At 54.5% G+C, this 12,042-nt stretch overlaps 2 protein-coding genes across 4 annotated transcripts; both read left to right on the forward strand.

Moving 5' to 3' along the window:
• The first annotated feature begins 694 nt into the window (after positions 1-694).
• On the forward strand, positions 695-8,157 carry TNFSF12 (TNF superfamily member 12). Of its 2 annotated transcripts, none has more exons than XM_063109364.1 (7): positions 695-974; positions 1,134-1,184; positions 1,802-1,877; positions 2,623-2,676; positions 2,762-2,797; positions 7,118-7,242; positions 7,380-8,157. In XM_063109364.1, the coding sequence occupies exons 1-7, from the start codon at positions 816-818 to the stop codon at positions 7,629-7,631; spliced, it is 753 nt and encodes a 250-aa protein (XP_062965434.1). In that variant the 5' UTR covers positions 695-815; the 3' UTR covers positions 7,632-8,157. The 2 variants fall into 2 exon arrangements, with proteins under 2 accessions (XP_062965434.1, XP_062965435.1); XM_063109365.1 differs by having other exon boundaries at positions 696-974; positions 1,137-1,184.
• Positions 8,158-9,311: 1,154 nt separating this feature from the next.
• Positions 9,312-11,674, forward strand: TNFSF13 (TNF superfamily member 13). 2 transcript variants are annotated; one of them, XM_063109362.1, is made up of 6 exons: positions 9,312-9,569; positions 9,895-9,973; positions 10,092-10,139; positions 10,483-10,601; positions 10,826-10,964; positions 11,211-11,674. In XM_063109362.1, the coding sequence occupies exons 1-6, from the start codon at positions 9,312-9,314 to the stop codon at positions 11,318-11,320; spliced, it is 753 nt and encodes a 250-aa protein (XP_062965432.1). In that variant the 3' UTR covers positions 11,321-11,674. The 2 variants fall into 2 exon arrangements, with proteins under 2 accessions (XP_062965432.1, XP_062965433.1); XM_063109363.1 differs by lacking the exon at positions 10,092-10,139.
• Positions 11,675-12,042: the final 368 nt, after the last annotated feature.

A 12,042-nucleotide genomic window follows, 5' to 3' on the forward strand; every position in this document is an offset into this window, starting at 1 on the left:
TGAGGACCGTGATGTTTACAAAACTGTTTTCAAGGCCCCAAAGGGTCCAGCTTTCACCAAATTAATTTGCGAGGATCTGGTAGCTCTACCTTGAGCTCCCGTAGGCCCTGGTAGCAGCCGAAGTGGCGCCCAGGTTTCCAGAGAAGACCGCTCTGGGAACGCACTGAGGACACGCTATTTGTCTGGCTTGCTCTCTCCAGCTGCAGGACGCTGACGTTTAAATCAACTACCAACTGATTTGCTGAAAGAAATGAAAACATGACCGCCGTTCATAGATGTCCTCAGGCTGTTTTCCAGTTACTTCCCGGAAAGTATCATCTTTAGGTGCGGCTGATAAACTCCCAATGTGCCTAAAGCCGGCAGGAGGATGGCGCCTCGGCCCTCCCCACGCCCGGCCGCGCGCGGCCTATGCCGGGTGCCTCTGGCCCGGAGGCCGCGGGGCAGGACCAGCCCTGCGGGAGCTCCCCGGGCCCCGTCCCCCGGCACCCACGCCCGGGCGGGGCTCCTGCTCGTTTCTGCTTGCGCTCGCTCTCTGGCATGCACGGTCCCATCGCGGGCGCGCCGTGCCTGTGGCTGCCGCACCGGGCGCTCGGCAGGCGGTGGGCGCCCTCAGCCCCTGCGCAGCGCTCGGCGGCGCGGCTCGCAGTTCAGTCACACGCAGACAGTGTCCGGCTTCCTGTCCTCGTCCCCCGCTCCCGCCCCGTTTCCCTCGCCCCTCCCTCCCGCCGGCCCGATCCGCCCGCCCGCTCCCCCTCCCCCGATCCCTCGGGTCCCGGGATGGGGGGGCGGTGAGGCAGGCACAGCCCCCCGCCCCCATGGCCGCCCGTCGGAGCCCGAGGCGGAGGGGGCGCCGGGGGGAGCCGGGCACCGCCCTGCTGGCCCCGCTCGTGCTGGGCCTGGGCCTGGCGCTGGCCTGCCTTGGCCTCCTGCTGGCCGTGGTCAGCCTGGGGAGCCGGGCATCGCCGTCTGCCCAGGTGAGGCCCCCGCTGCGCACCCCTCCCTGGGCACACTGGGAGCGGAGACTGCAGAGGAGCCGCCGGGGGCCGGGTGGGCCGAGGGCGAGGGGACCGGAGGATGGGTGGAGGGCGAGATGTCAGGTGGAGAAGGACGGGGTGACGCTGCCTCCTTCCCAGCAGGAGCCTTCCCAGGGGGAGCTGGTGGCAGAGGAGGACCAGGACGCGCCGGTGAGTGGCGGAGGGCGCGGTCTGCCGGCTGCTGGGCAGGGGAAGTGTGGCCGCGGAGGCTGCAGGGTGTGTGCCGGCGGCGTCGCCAGCTGTGCGCGTGAAGTCGGTGCGTGCGTGGGTGTGTGTCCCGCGTGTGTGGCGGGGGCTGCACCAACCGTGCGTGAGTATGTGTGAGAGAGGGTGACAACTGTGTGGAAGGGGTTTGGGCAGGGGTTGTGCCACCCGAGTGCGAAATGTTTATTGGCTGTGGGCGACGGGGAGTGTGAGACACGCGAGCCTGCCCTGGAGGAGGGATGCTGCTGTGTGTGCGGGACGTGTACCCACCGTGCTTGCTGAGTGGCTGCGAGTGTAGTGCAACGTGCCAGCTGAGTATGGGTCTGTGCCTGATTCTGGGGGTGGAAATGAAGGTGTGGCTGGTCTGGGGAAAGGGGAGAGGACAGGGCATGACTCCAACACCTTGCCTTCCCCTTGGCCCTAGCCATACTTGGCTGAGGGGTCTGATCTGTCCCTATGACTTCTGTGCCTATTGGTGGCTGGTGGCTCTCCTGACAGACCCCGTTGGTCTCAGTTTACCTCTGTGGGAGTCCCTAGTTGAGCCCTGCCCTTAAATCCCCTAGGAACTGAGTCCCAAGACAGAGGAAAGCCAGGATCCTGTGCCTTTCCTGAAACGGCTAGTTCGGCCTCGCAGAAGTGGTGAGCATCCCTCTATCCCAACCTCAGGAATAATAATAGTGGCCAGTCCATGGCTTCTGGACTCATCTGTTTTGTTCATCATAACAGCCCCGTGACTCAGGCAGAGCCAAAACCATTATTCTCATGGAGAAACTGAGGCACAGAGAGTGAAGGGAGGTTCAGAGTTATGCAGCTGACCGCTTGAGACTCAAACCTAGGAATCTTGCCCTTCCCTCTGAAGCACCTTCCATAACATGCAACTGCTTCTTACTTCTGACCTTACCCTAAATATCTTCTTGTTTTTCCTTTTTTTTTTTTTTGGTGGCTGGCTGGTGCGGGAGCACTGTGCTCTAACCAAGTGAGCTAACCAGCCAGCCCTAAATATGAGGGGGGAAGGCCAGGAGTTAGGAGGACCCCCGAAGTCCTGATGGGGCCAAGGTGGGGGAGTCAGAGGCCTGGGCCCCAATAAGCAAAGAGACTTATGAGTGGGATGAACATATGACCATGTGTCCAGGTTTGTCCTGGCTTACACCTGTTATCTCAGTTTGATTATTAATAGCTCCCCCTTTTGCTCTCAGAAGTATCCCAATTTGGATGATATAGTCACTGTACTTATGGAGAAAGATGAGGCCTGAGGTTCTGAAGCCAGGAGTCTGGACAAGATCAAGAATGCCAGGGTCCTGAGAGGGGAACGGGGCTGGAGGTAGTAGCTTCTGGGCCCCCAAGAGGGACCTGCTTTGCTTATCTGTCTTTCCTTTGTTCTCAGCACCTAAGGGCCGGAAAACACGGGCTCGCAGAGCGATTGCAGCCCACTATGAAGGTGGGTGATGGGCGATCCATGCCTGGGGAGGAGGGGTGGCTGAGGGGCAGGGCAGGACTCATCAACCCTTTCCTGTTTCTTACAGTTCACCCACGACCGGGACAGGATGGAGCGCAGGCAGGTGAGACCCCTTCCCCACCTCTGATCTCCCACACCACTGTCCTCCTAGGAAAGGGGCCTCTCAAAACCTTTGATTTCCCACCTCTCTCCGCTTTCAGCCTCAGAACCCCAGAAGCCACTTGTGTAAGTCCTTAGGGCTTGGTTCTGTCTGTGACCCAAGCATGGGAGCCCAGGAAGACCCCTGTCCCTCCCCAGAATCCAGGCTGGCTCCCCTACCAAGTCCCAGCTTTCTCCTTCAGCCCTCACTCCTCTCCAAGAAACATTTTGCTTCTTTCCTCTCCTTTCCCCTCCATGTTCCGTGAGCTTTTATGCCCTGATCATTTTCCCCAAAATGTTTCTAGTTTCCGCTCATCTTTTCCATTCCTACCCCACCCCTTACCTCAGCAGCACAGCCTCAGAACCTCAAACCCAGCCTGTTGCCTCTTCCCCACCCCACACTCTCCCCAGCCCTCCACTCTGTCCCACGTATGCTGCCAAGCTCAGTGCCACTAAACCCCACTTTCATTTCTCCATTGCTTCTCTGCTTGGCTACCAGCCTCTCCACAGTCTGGACTCTACCTCAGTTTCCTGCACACCCTTACGTATTCTCCATGCTCAGTGAGCTGACATCCTGCCCCCCGCAGTGTGCCTCTTGTGGACTTTGCAGATACTGTTCCCTCATCTGGAATGTCCTTCCACTGTGATAGGCCAGGAGGCAAGCCGTGAGGGTGGCTCAGTCTAGGGGTCGGGCCACAGAGACGGAAAGAAGTAGATGGATTCAGCATGTGGCCTAAAGGTGGGACTCGCTTGTGGGATGGATGTGAAGAATAAGAGAAAGGGAGGAATCACGAATGACTTTGAGATTTTTAAGTTGGGTATCTCTGGGAATAATGTCATTTCCCAAGAGGGGGTTGATCAGGGAAGAAATAGGTTGGGAGGTATGTAAATTAATAATTAACTTTGAGATGTCTGAAATAAACAAGTGGATGAATGATAATAAAGTGTATTCCACAAATAGATGGCTGGACCTGGTAGACTAGCTCAGGCTAGGACAGTACATATCAAGTCGGGAGTCGTGGTCATCTGGATGGTATTTAAAGCTACAGGATTGGATGAAACACCAGGGGAAAGGAGGCCCCCAAGAAAGAAGCCCTGAGGTGCTTGGACACCTAGAAGTGAAGCCAGCAGAGGAGACACAGAAGCAGGTCGACATAGAGGAAGAAGCCCAGGGAGGGTGGTATCCTGCAATCTAAGAGAAGAAGACACTGTTTCCAGAAGGAGGATGTGGCTGTCTGTGTTGAATGCAGCTGAGAGGTCACATGAGATGAGAAAAGAAAAATGACCGCTGGGTTTGGTAGCATAAAAGTCAACTGGTGACCTTGATGAGGGTGCCTTCAGTGGCATGTTCAGGATGGAAGCCAGTGTGGATTGGGTTGAGAAGAAAATGGGAAATAAGGAATTGGAAACTGTGACAACCCTTTTCAGAAGTTTGTCTGTGACAAGAAGCAGAGAAATGGGCCAATAGGTAGAGGGGGGAAATTAAGTCCTTTTTAGCAATACTATGTTACTTTTAGTTGACAAGTATCAAGTGCTTTCTTGGGATAGGCTCTGTATCTAGCACTCATGTGCTTGGTCTAATCTCATCCTCACAGTGGCCCAAAAAGGAAGATATTCTGATCACCTCCATTTTTACAGATGGAGGTTACACAGCTTGTCCTTGGCACAGCAGGCCCTTTGGCCACAACCAGCCTTTGCTCAAGCTGGTTCCATAGCCGGGAATGCTCTCTCTTCTCCCCGCTCCCCTCTCCTCATATGCAAGCCAGCCTTCCTCCCCTTTGCACAGACCACTGATTTTGGCAGGTACCCAAACATTCGTTCATTCATTGACTCGACACACATGCACTGAGAACCTACTGTTTGCTAGGAACCAGGCTAGGTACCCACAGATAATACCTACTTTCAAGGAGTCACCATCTAGGAGAAGAGACAAGCATGTGAATCTGTAGTTACAGTGCCATAGGATGAGAAGAATATGAAAGTAGTCAGAGACACATGGCAACACAGAGGAAGACACACCCCTTTACAGTGGGGTCAGGGACTCCTTCCCTACGAAGGTGAGGCTTCACTGGGCCTGGAAGTGTGAGAGGAACAAAGGGTCAAGGATGTTGCAGGTAGAAGGAAACTCTGGTGCAAAAGCCCTGAGTTTGCCAAGAGTTTGATGAGACTGGGGGACGTGAGAATTTCCGCATGGCTGAAGCGGGGTGGGGGTGAGGTGGAGAAGATAGAAGCCAGGTCCCACAAGGAGACTGGCAGTTATTGTGAGGTGAGCTGTCAGAAGGATCACAGCGAGGAGACGCAGCTCACACCTGCATCTTAGAAACAGTACTCTGCAGTTTTGTGCAGGGAATCAACTGGAGGGGTAAGGTTGGAAACAGGGAATCTAGGCTGGGACCAGACTGGGGAGGGAGATAGGACAGAGCTATCTGGGAGGCAGAATTGATAGGAACTGGGGATCAAGGAATAGAGTTGGTGGAGGAGAGGTGGCTTGGGTGGCCCGTCGGTGGTGGAACCATACAGACAATAAAGCAGATTTGGGGTGAGAGAGTCAGCACAGTTTTGGTCACGATGAGTTTGAGGTGCCTGTTGCTATTCACATGGCAGCCCTTAGCGGGGTGAGGAAGGGCAGGAAACGCTGGGGCTGGAGACTCGGGTCTGGATTCCGCAGGGCACAGGTTGTGGTAATCCACAGGTGGGAATGAAAATGCCCAGCGAGAGTTAGCTTTTACTTGAAAAAGTGCCAAGGACAGAGCTTAAGACTGGCAGAGGAAGAGGGGCAGGGGAAGGCAATAGCCGAGGCTCCTGAGACCCAGCCAGGGGGTCCCGGGAGAGTGGCCTGTGGCCCCAAAGGAGAAGAGAGCTGTCAGCCACCGTCTCCTCACTCCCATCAGTCTTCCTGCCAGTGCTTACTGGGCACCCGCTCAGACCAGACCCAGCTGCAGGTGCCCAAGGATACAGTGGTGAATAAAACGATCGTTGTTGGCCTCGTGGGGGACTCGGAGCCCAAACCAACCCAGAGAGAAAGAATCAAGATAACGTCTCATGTTGGTGGCTGCTATGAGAGAAAGAAACAGGGTGATGAGGAGATTAGTGAGGAAGGCTGGGACTGGCTATTTGAAACTGGGTGGCCCAGGAAGACAGAAGGTGCCGGCCAGGGGAGGAATCCTGGGAAGTGTCCTGGGGAGAGGGAAGAGTCCTCAGAAGCCCTGCAGAGAGAATGAGCTCAGTGCATAGTAGGAACAGAAAGAAAGCCAGAGCGGCTGGGGCTGCTGTGGACTAGGGAGCATGTGCGATGAGACTGCAGAGCTAGACCAGGCGGGCCAGGGTAGACCTGGGAAGCCACGCGCTACCCTGCTCCATCATTTGGTTATTTCTCTTCTTTGCAATTTGCAATTACCCCAGCTCTATGGTTTTGTTTTTTGTTTTGGGGGGTTTTTTTTGGTAACAGTTTTATTGAGATGTAATTCACATACCATACAATTCACCCATTTGAAGTGTATGAGTCAATGGTTTTTAGTGTATTCACAGAGTTATGCAACCGTCAGTCACCATGGTGATGTTAGAACATGTTCATCACCTCAAAAACAAATCTTGTACTCTTTAGCCATCACCCTTATTCCCATCATTTCCCCAGCCCTAAGCAACCAATAATCTACTTTCTGTCTCTATAGACTTGCCTATTTGCAGATTTCATATAAGTTGGATTATACAGTAAGTGGTCTTTTGAGACTGGTTTCTTTTAATCAGCATGATGTTTTCAAGGTTCATCCATGCTGTAGCATGTGTCAGAGCTTCATTCCTTTGTATGGCTGAATCACATTCCATTGTATGGATACACCACATTCTGATTATCCATTCATCAGCTGATGAACATTTGGGTGTCATTTTATTGTTTTTCATTTTAATTTTAAAAAATTTTTATTGTTTTTAATTGTAAAAGTTCAAGTCATGTATGTATATGTTCACAACTCAAAAGAGGCAATGTAGACACAGATGCGTAAAATGTAAAAGCCCCCTCACTTCTCCTTCAGTCCTACTCCTCTCCCCATGATTGACCACTGGTGACATTTACTCTGAATCTTTCTGGTCATGTATGTTAGGTTTCTTCACATAACTTCCTATTATATTAGGGACTCCATAGGCCATGGCTCCTCCCCTGCTCTGGGCAATCTAATATCTTCTGGGTAAGATGGGCCCCAAATGTTTATAAACTCAGTGGTTCCCTGGGGTGAGCGGGGGAGTCCTGTAAAGGGACTTTTCCTTATCTCTGAACATCTGCTTTCAGGTGTGGATGGGACAGTGAGTGGCTGGGAGGAAGCCAAAATCAACAGCTCCAACCCTCTGCGCTATGACCACCAGATCGGGGAATTTATAGTCACCCGGGCTGGGCTCTACTACCTGTACTGTCAGGTAAGCCCCCTGGCTCCATGGGCAAAGCTGTAACTGAGGGGAGGAGGGTTTGGTTTGGGAGGAAGGGAGAGTTTGGGGTTCGGGTGGGATGGGATGCCTGAGTCTCTAAGGAAATTTGAAATTTCCCCCCACCACAGGTGCACTTTGACGAGGGGAAGGCTGTCTATCTGAAGTTGGACTTACTCGTGGACAACGTGCTGGCCTTGCGCTGCCTGGAGGAGTTCTCGGCAACAGCAGCGAGTTCCATCGGGCCCCAGCTTCGTCTCTGCCAAGTGTCTGGGCTGTTGCCCCTGAGGCCAGGGTCTTCCCTGAGGATCCGCACCCTCCCCTGGGCCCATCTCAAGGCTGCCCCCTTCCTCACCTACTTTGGACTCTTCCAGGTTCATTGAGGGGCCCTGGTCTCCTGGCAGTTTCCCAGGCTGCTGGCTTCCCCAAAAAGCTCTCTGAACACCCCAGTCCTCTCAGTCCCACCCTGAGCTACTGCTCCCTCCAGGCCTGCCCCTCCCTGTGTAGGCTACCGGGGCTTGTTCCTGTGTTTTCCATCACACACAAATATTCCCATTCTTTTCATACAATGCCCCCCCACCTCCCACTCTCCACCTCACTAGCTCCCAAACCCCTGATCTCCTGAGGCCCCCTGACTCCCCCCTGGCCACAGCCCCCCACGGCACTGTTTACTGTACTCAGTGGGCAAGAATGGGTCCAGAAGACCCCACTTCAGGCACTAAGAAGGGCTGGACCTGGCAGCAGGAAGCCAAAGAGACTGAGACTAGGCCAGGAGTTCCCACATGTGAGGGGTAAGAGACTGAGACAAGCTCCTCCCTTGATAATTCCCTGTGGATTTTTAAAACAGATATTATTTTTATTATTATTGTGACAAAATGTTGATAAGTGGATATTAAAGAGAACAATTCATGGTCTCTATCTTTATTGGGGCTCTGGGGACATGCCCAAGGTAGTTGAGAAAGGGGTTCTGGGTATTGGGGAGTGGGGTGCAGGACAGCTGGAATTCCAGGGTGACATTCAGGCTTGGGAGTGGGACCTCCATGCCTCCAACGCCCAGGTGTAAGCAGAGAGTGGAAAGGCACACTGCCCAGGAAAAAAAATCAATCCTGTGCCCAAGGTACAGCAGAAGCAGCCTCATTTCCCTAGGAGGCGGGCTTCCTCCTTCAGGGGAATCCCTGACCAGGAGGAGCAGGGCCCTTCCTCTTGGCAGCCTCGGGACATTCAGCAGGTGCTGGTACAGGCCCTGGCTGGGAGATGGGGTGGGAGCAGGCCTGCCGGGGGGATCAGAGTCTGTAGGCAGGACACAGGGCGCCTAGGCACATGGGAACCTGGGCTCCTGGGTGCTGGGGAGGAATCCTGTTGTGGCTGGGGGGCTTGGGGCTGCCTTTTTGTCTCTTTGTCCAGAGCCTTATGTAAGAGCTTTTCTCGGGAAACAGGAAGTCCTGCTTGCCAAGTTCAGTGCAGGGAGTAGTGCAGGCGGTATTCCAACACACCCGGCCAGGCCTTAACCCCAGAACGCAGCCAGTTTCTCGCTTCCGTGGTCCTCCCCACCGACCCCCACTCTTCCTTTCCCACCTTCAGTCACTTCTAGCAAACTCCCTCAGAGCTCTCTCCCATGCCTGACCTAGAGGCACCCTCTTCCACCCTTACCCCCCCGACCCTCGACACCATCTGGTTGTCCCCGTGTCCCTGCTCCTGGCACTAGCCCCAAAGCCAGCCAGCCTTCCCTCCCCCCACTCTGGGGCCGCCCCAGGGTTCCTGCGCTCTGGCCGCTCCTCCTGATTGTCACTGGCAGCCCAACCTTCCTAGAGAGACTGGCACCAAATTCTCCTGAGGCTGGGGGAAGTTGGGGGGGGGTCTCAAAGCGACACTGGCCATACAGTGGGGAGCCAGGAGCACCAGCAATACCCCTTGCTTGCTTTCCTCCTCCCTCCCTTTTATTCAAGTTCCTTTTTATTTCTCCCTTGCGTAACGCCCTTCTTCCCTTCTGCACCACTGTCCACACCCCCACCCTCCCCACCACCTCCTTGCCACCCCACAACTGTTGGCAGGGTCCCCAGCTCATGCCAGCCTCATCTCCTTTCTTACTAGCCCCCAAAGGGCCCCCGGGCGACATGGGGGCCCCTGTCCGAGAGCCGGCACTCTCAGTTGCTCTCTGGTTGAGTTGGGGGGCGGCTCTGGGGGCTGTGGCTTGTGCCATGGCTCTGCTGACCCAACACGCAGAGCTGCAAAGCCTAAGGAGAGAGGTGAGCCGGCTACAGAGGACTGGAGGGCCCTCCCAGAAGGGGGAAGAGTATCCCTGGCTGAGCCTCCAGGAGCAGGTGAGTAGAGGAAAAGAGTGTTTGGGAGAAAAGGCTGGGTGGCTGCGGGGTCTCTGAGCCTCCTCTTGTGCAAAGTTTCAATTGGTGCAAGAGAGGGTCCCAGGTTTGGAAGTCAAGGGAGCGGCCATTCCAGGAAAGGAAACTGTTAAAGGTTAATGCTTCTCGTGCTTAACAGATCCTGGAGGACGGCCAGCACCAAGACTCAGGGTGCTGGGGAAAGGTGCAGGAGAGATTGAGGCTTTCCTGGGGTGGGGAGACAGCTGTGAAGGAGGCTGTCTGGGACCTTTGCATCTTAGTCTAACTCTGACCCTCTTTCCATGAGCAGAACTCTGACGCCCTGGAAGCCTGGGAGGATGGGGAGAGGTCCCGGAGAAGGAGAGCAGTGCTCACCCAGAAACAGAAGAGTGAGCCCTCCAGGGTGCAGCACGGGGGTTGCTAGCTGGAGTCGGGTGAGGGTGGAGGGCTGACAACAGGGCAACGGGGTAGGGGGACACTGCTGAGATTTCCTCCTTCTCTCCTCAGAGAGGCACTCAGTTCTGCACCTTGTTCCCATTAACATCACCTCCAAGGGTGAGCACTATTTTATTTATTTATTTTTAAAGATGACTGGTAAGGGGATCTTGACCCTTGACTTGGTGTCGTCAGCACCACGCTCTCCAAGTGAGCTAACTGGCCATCCCTATATAGGGATCCGAACCCATGGCCTTGGTGTTATCAGCACCACACTCTACGGAGTGAGCCACGGGCCGGCCCTGTGAGCACTATTTTAAATAATGGCTTTCTGGGCGGGGCAAGAACTGGGAACTTTGGGGCTGGCAGTGGGGCCAAAAAGAATCTTACAGGTGAAAAGGGGAGAGCTGGTAAGTATCTGAGAATGCAAAGAAATCCTGACTGCCACACTCCTCGCCTCCAGAGGATTCTGACGTGACAGAGGTGATGTGGCAACCAGCTCTTAAGCGTGGGAGAGGCCTGGAGGCTCAAGGCTACGTTGTCCGTGTCTGGGATGCTGGAGTTTATCTGCTGTATAGCCAGGTAACCCCAGGCATTTCCTGAGCCTCACATGGCGGCCTGGAGACCAGCTCTTCACTGTTCTCCCAAAGCCTGTGTGCTCTGCTACTGAAAGTTCCCAATCTGTCTGTTCATACCAAAGTTAGAAGATGCTTCTTCATTCCCTGGTTCCCTTATCAGGGCTCCTGAGGCCTCCCAGATCTGAGCCTTGCCATCCTGTTTTCTTCAACATCTCCTTTCCCTACCAGGTCCTGTTTCATGATGCGACTTTCACCATGGGTCAGGTGGTGTCTCGGGAAGGCCAGGGAAGGCAGGAGACTCTATTCCGATGTATAAGAAGTATGCCTTCCAACCCGGACCGGGCCTACAATAGCTGCTACAGTGCAGGTAAGAGCCATGTGGGCAGTGGCAGGTGGATGTGAGAAGAGCAGGACATCTCTGACCTAACGGTGTGGGGAGCTACAAGAGTGGGGTGGGAGCCTGGGTACAGAGGCAGAGCTAAGGAATGAAGGACAGAATACCTAGGTCCTTACAGGAAGCAGAGAAAAGGTGGAGCTGGAGAAAGCAGGGTGAAACATCAGAGTATCTGGATGGCTGTGCTTCACTGAACGTGTATTTTCTTTCTTTCTTCAGGTGTCTTCCATTTACACCAAGGGGATATTCTGAGTGTCATAATTCCCCGGGCAAGGGCAAAACTTAGCCTCTCTCCACATGGAACCTTCCTGGGGTTTGTGAAACTGTGATTGTGTTATAAAAGGTGGTTACGAGCTTGGAACACCAGGGTGCGTACATATTGGAGACAGCCAAAAGCGTCTAGACAAAGGACAGGCAATGGGCAAGAATAGAGGCCTCTTCCTGTGTTGGACTTCATGACCCTCTGTTCCTCCCTTTTCCCTTCCCACCCCCAAGTTTTGATTTCATAGACAACTTGCTTTTATCCCCCATCCAGCCCCAAATTCGTGTGCGCGCGCGTGTGTAAGCGCGGGTGGGGGTGGGGTGCCAGGCACCGTCCAGGCCGGCTTCGGGTCGTCCACTGGAATGCATCCAGAACAGCAGCACCATCTAGCGGTAGTTTGAGGGACCCATCGTAGGGAAAACCCTTGGTTCCCTATGACACGCCTCCTCCAGGTACCCTTTGCCTCTTCGCCCCACAAGTAGCCTCATCCTCTCTTGCTTCTCTCCATCTACTGGTCCTCAGTTTCCATCACTATCTCCAGAAGTGTATCTATTATGCGCCCGTCTGCAGGGGGTGCCCGACGACGACGGTCCCTTTGCAGCCACATTACTTTTCGGGTCCCAAGTTTTGCCTCTCTATTCCCCCGGCGTGGCAAGTCACTCCACGCCCCTCCAGAATGGGAATGGTCTCCGGGGAGCCTTGGATGAACCGTACGCCATGTTGCTGGTCTTGCCTCACTCCTCTGAGCTCTTCTTTCTGCTCAAAACTCTGCTTAAAATTAAATAAAAG

This window comes from Cynocephalus volans, chromosome 10 (assembly GCF_027409185.1).
Source record: "Cynocephalus volans isolate mCynVol1 chromosome 10, mCynVol1.pri, whole genome shotgun sequence".
NCBI lineage: Eukaryota > Metazoa > Chordata > Mammalia > Dermoptera > Cynocephalidae > Cynocephalus > Cynocephalus volans.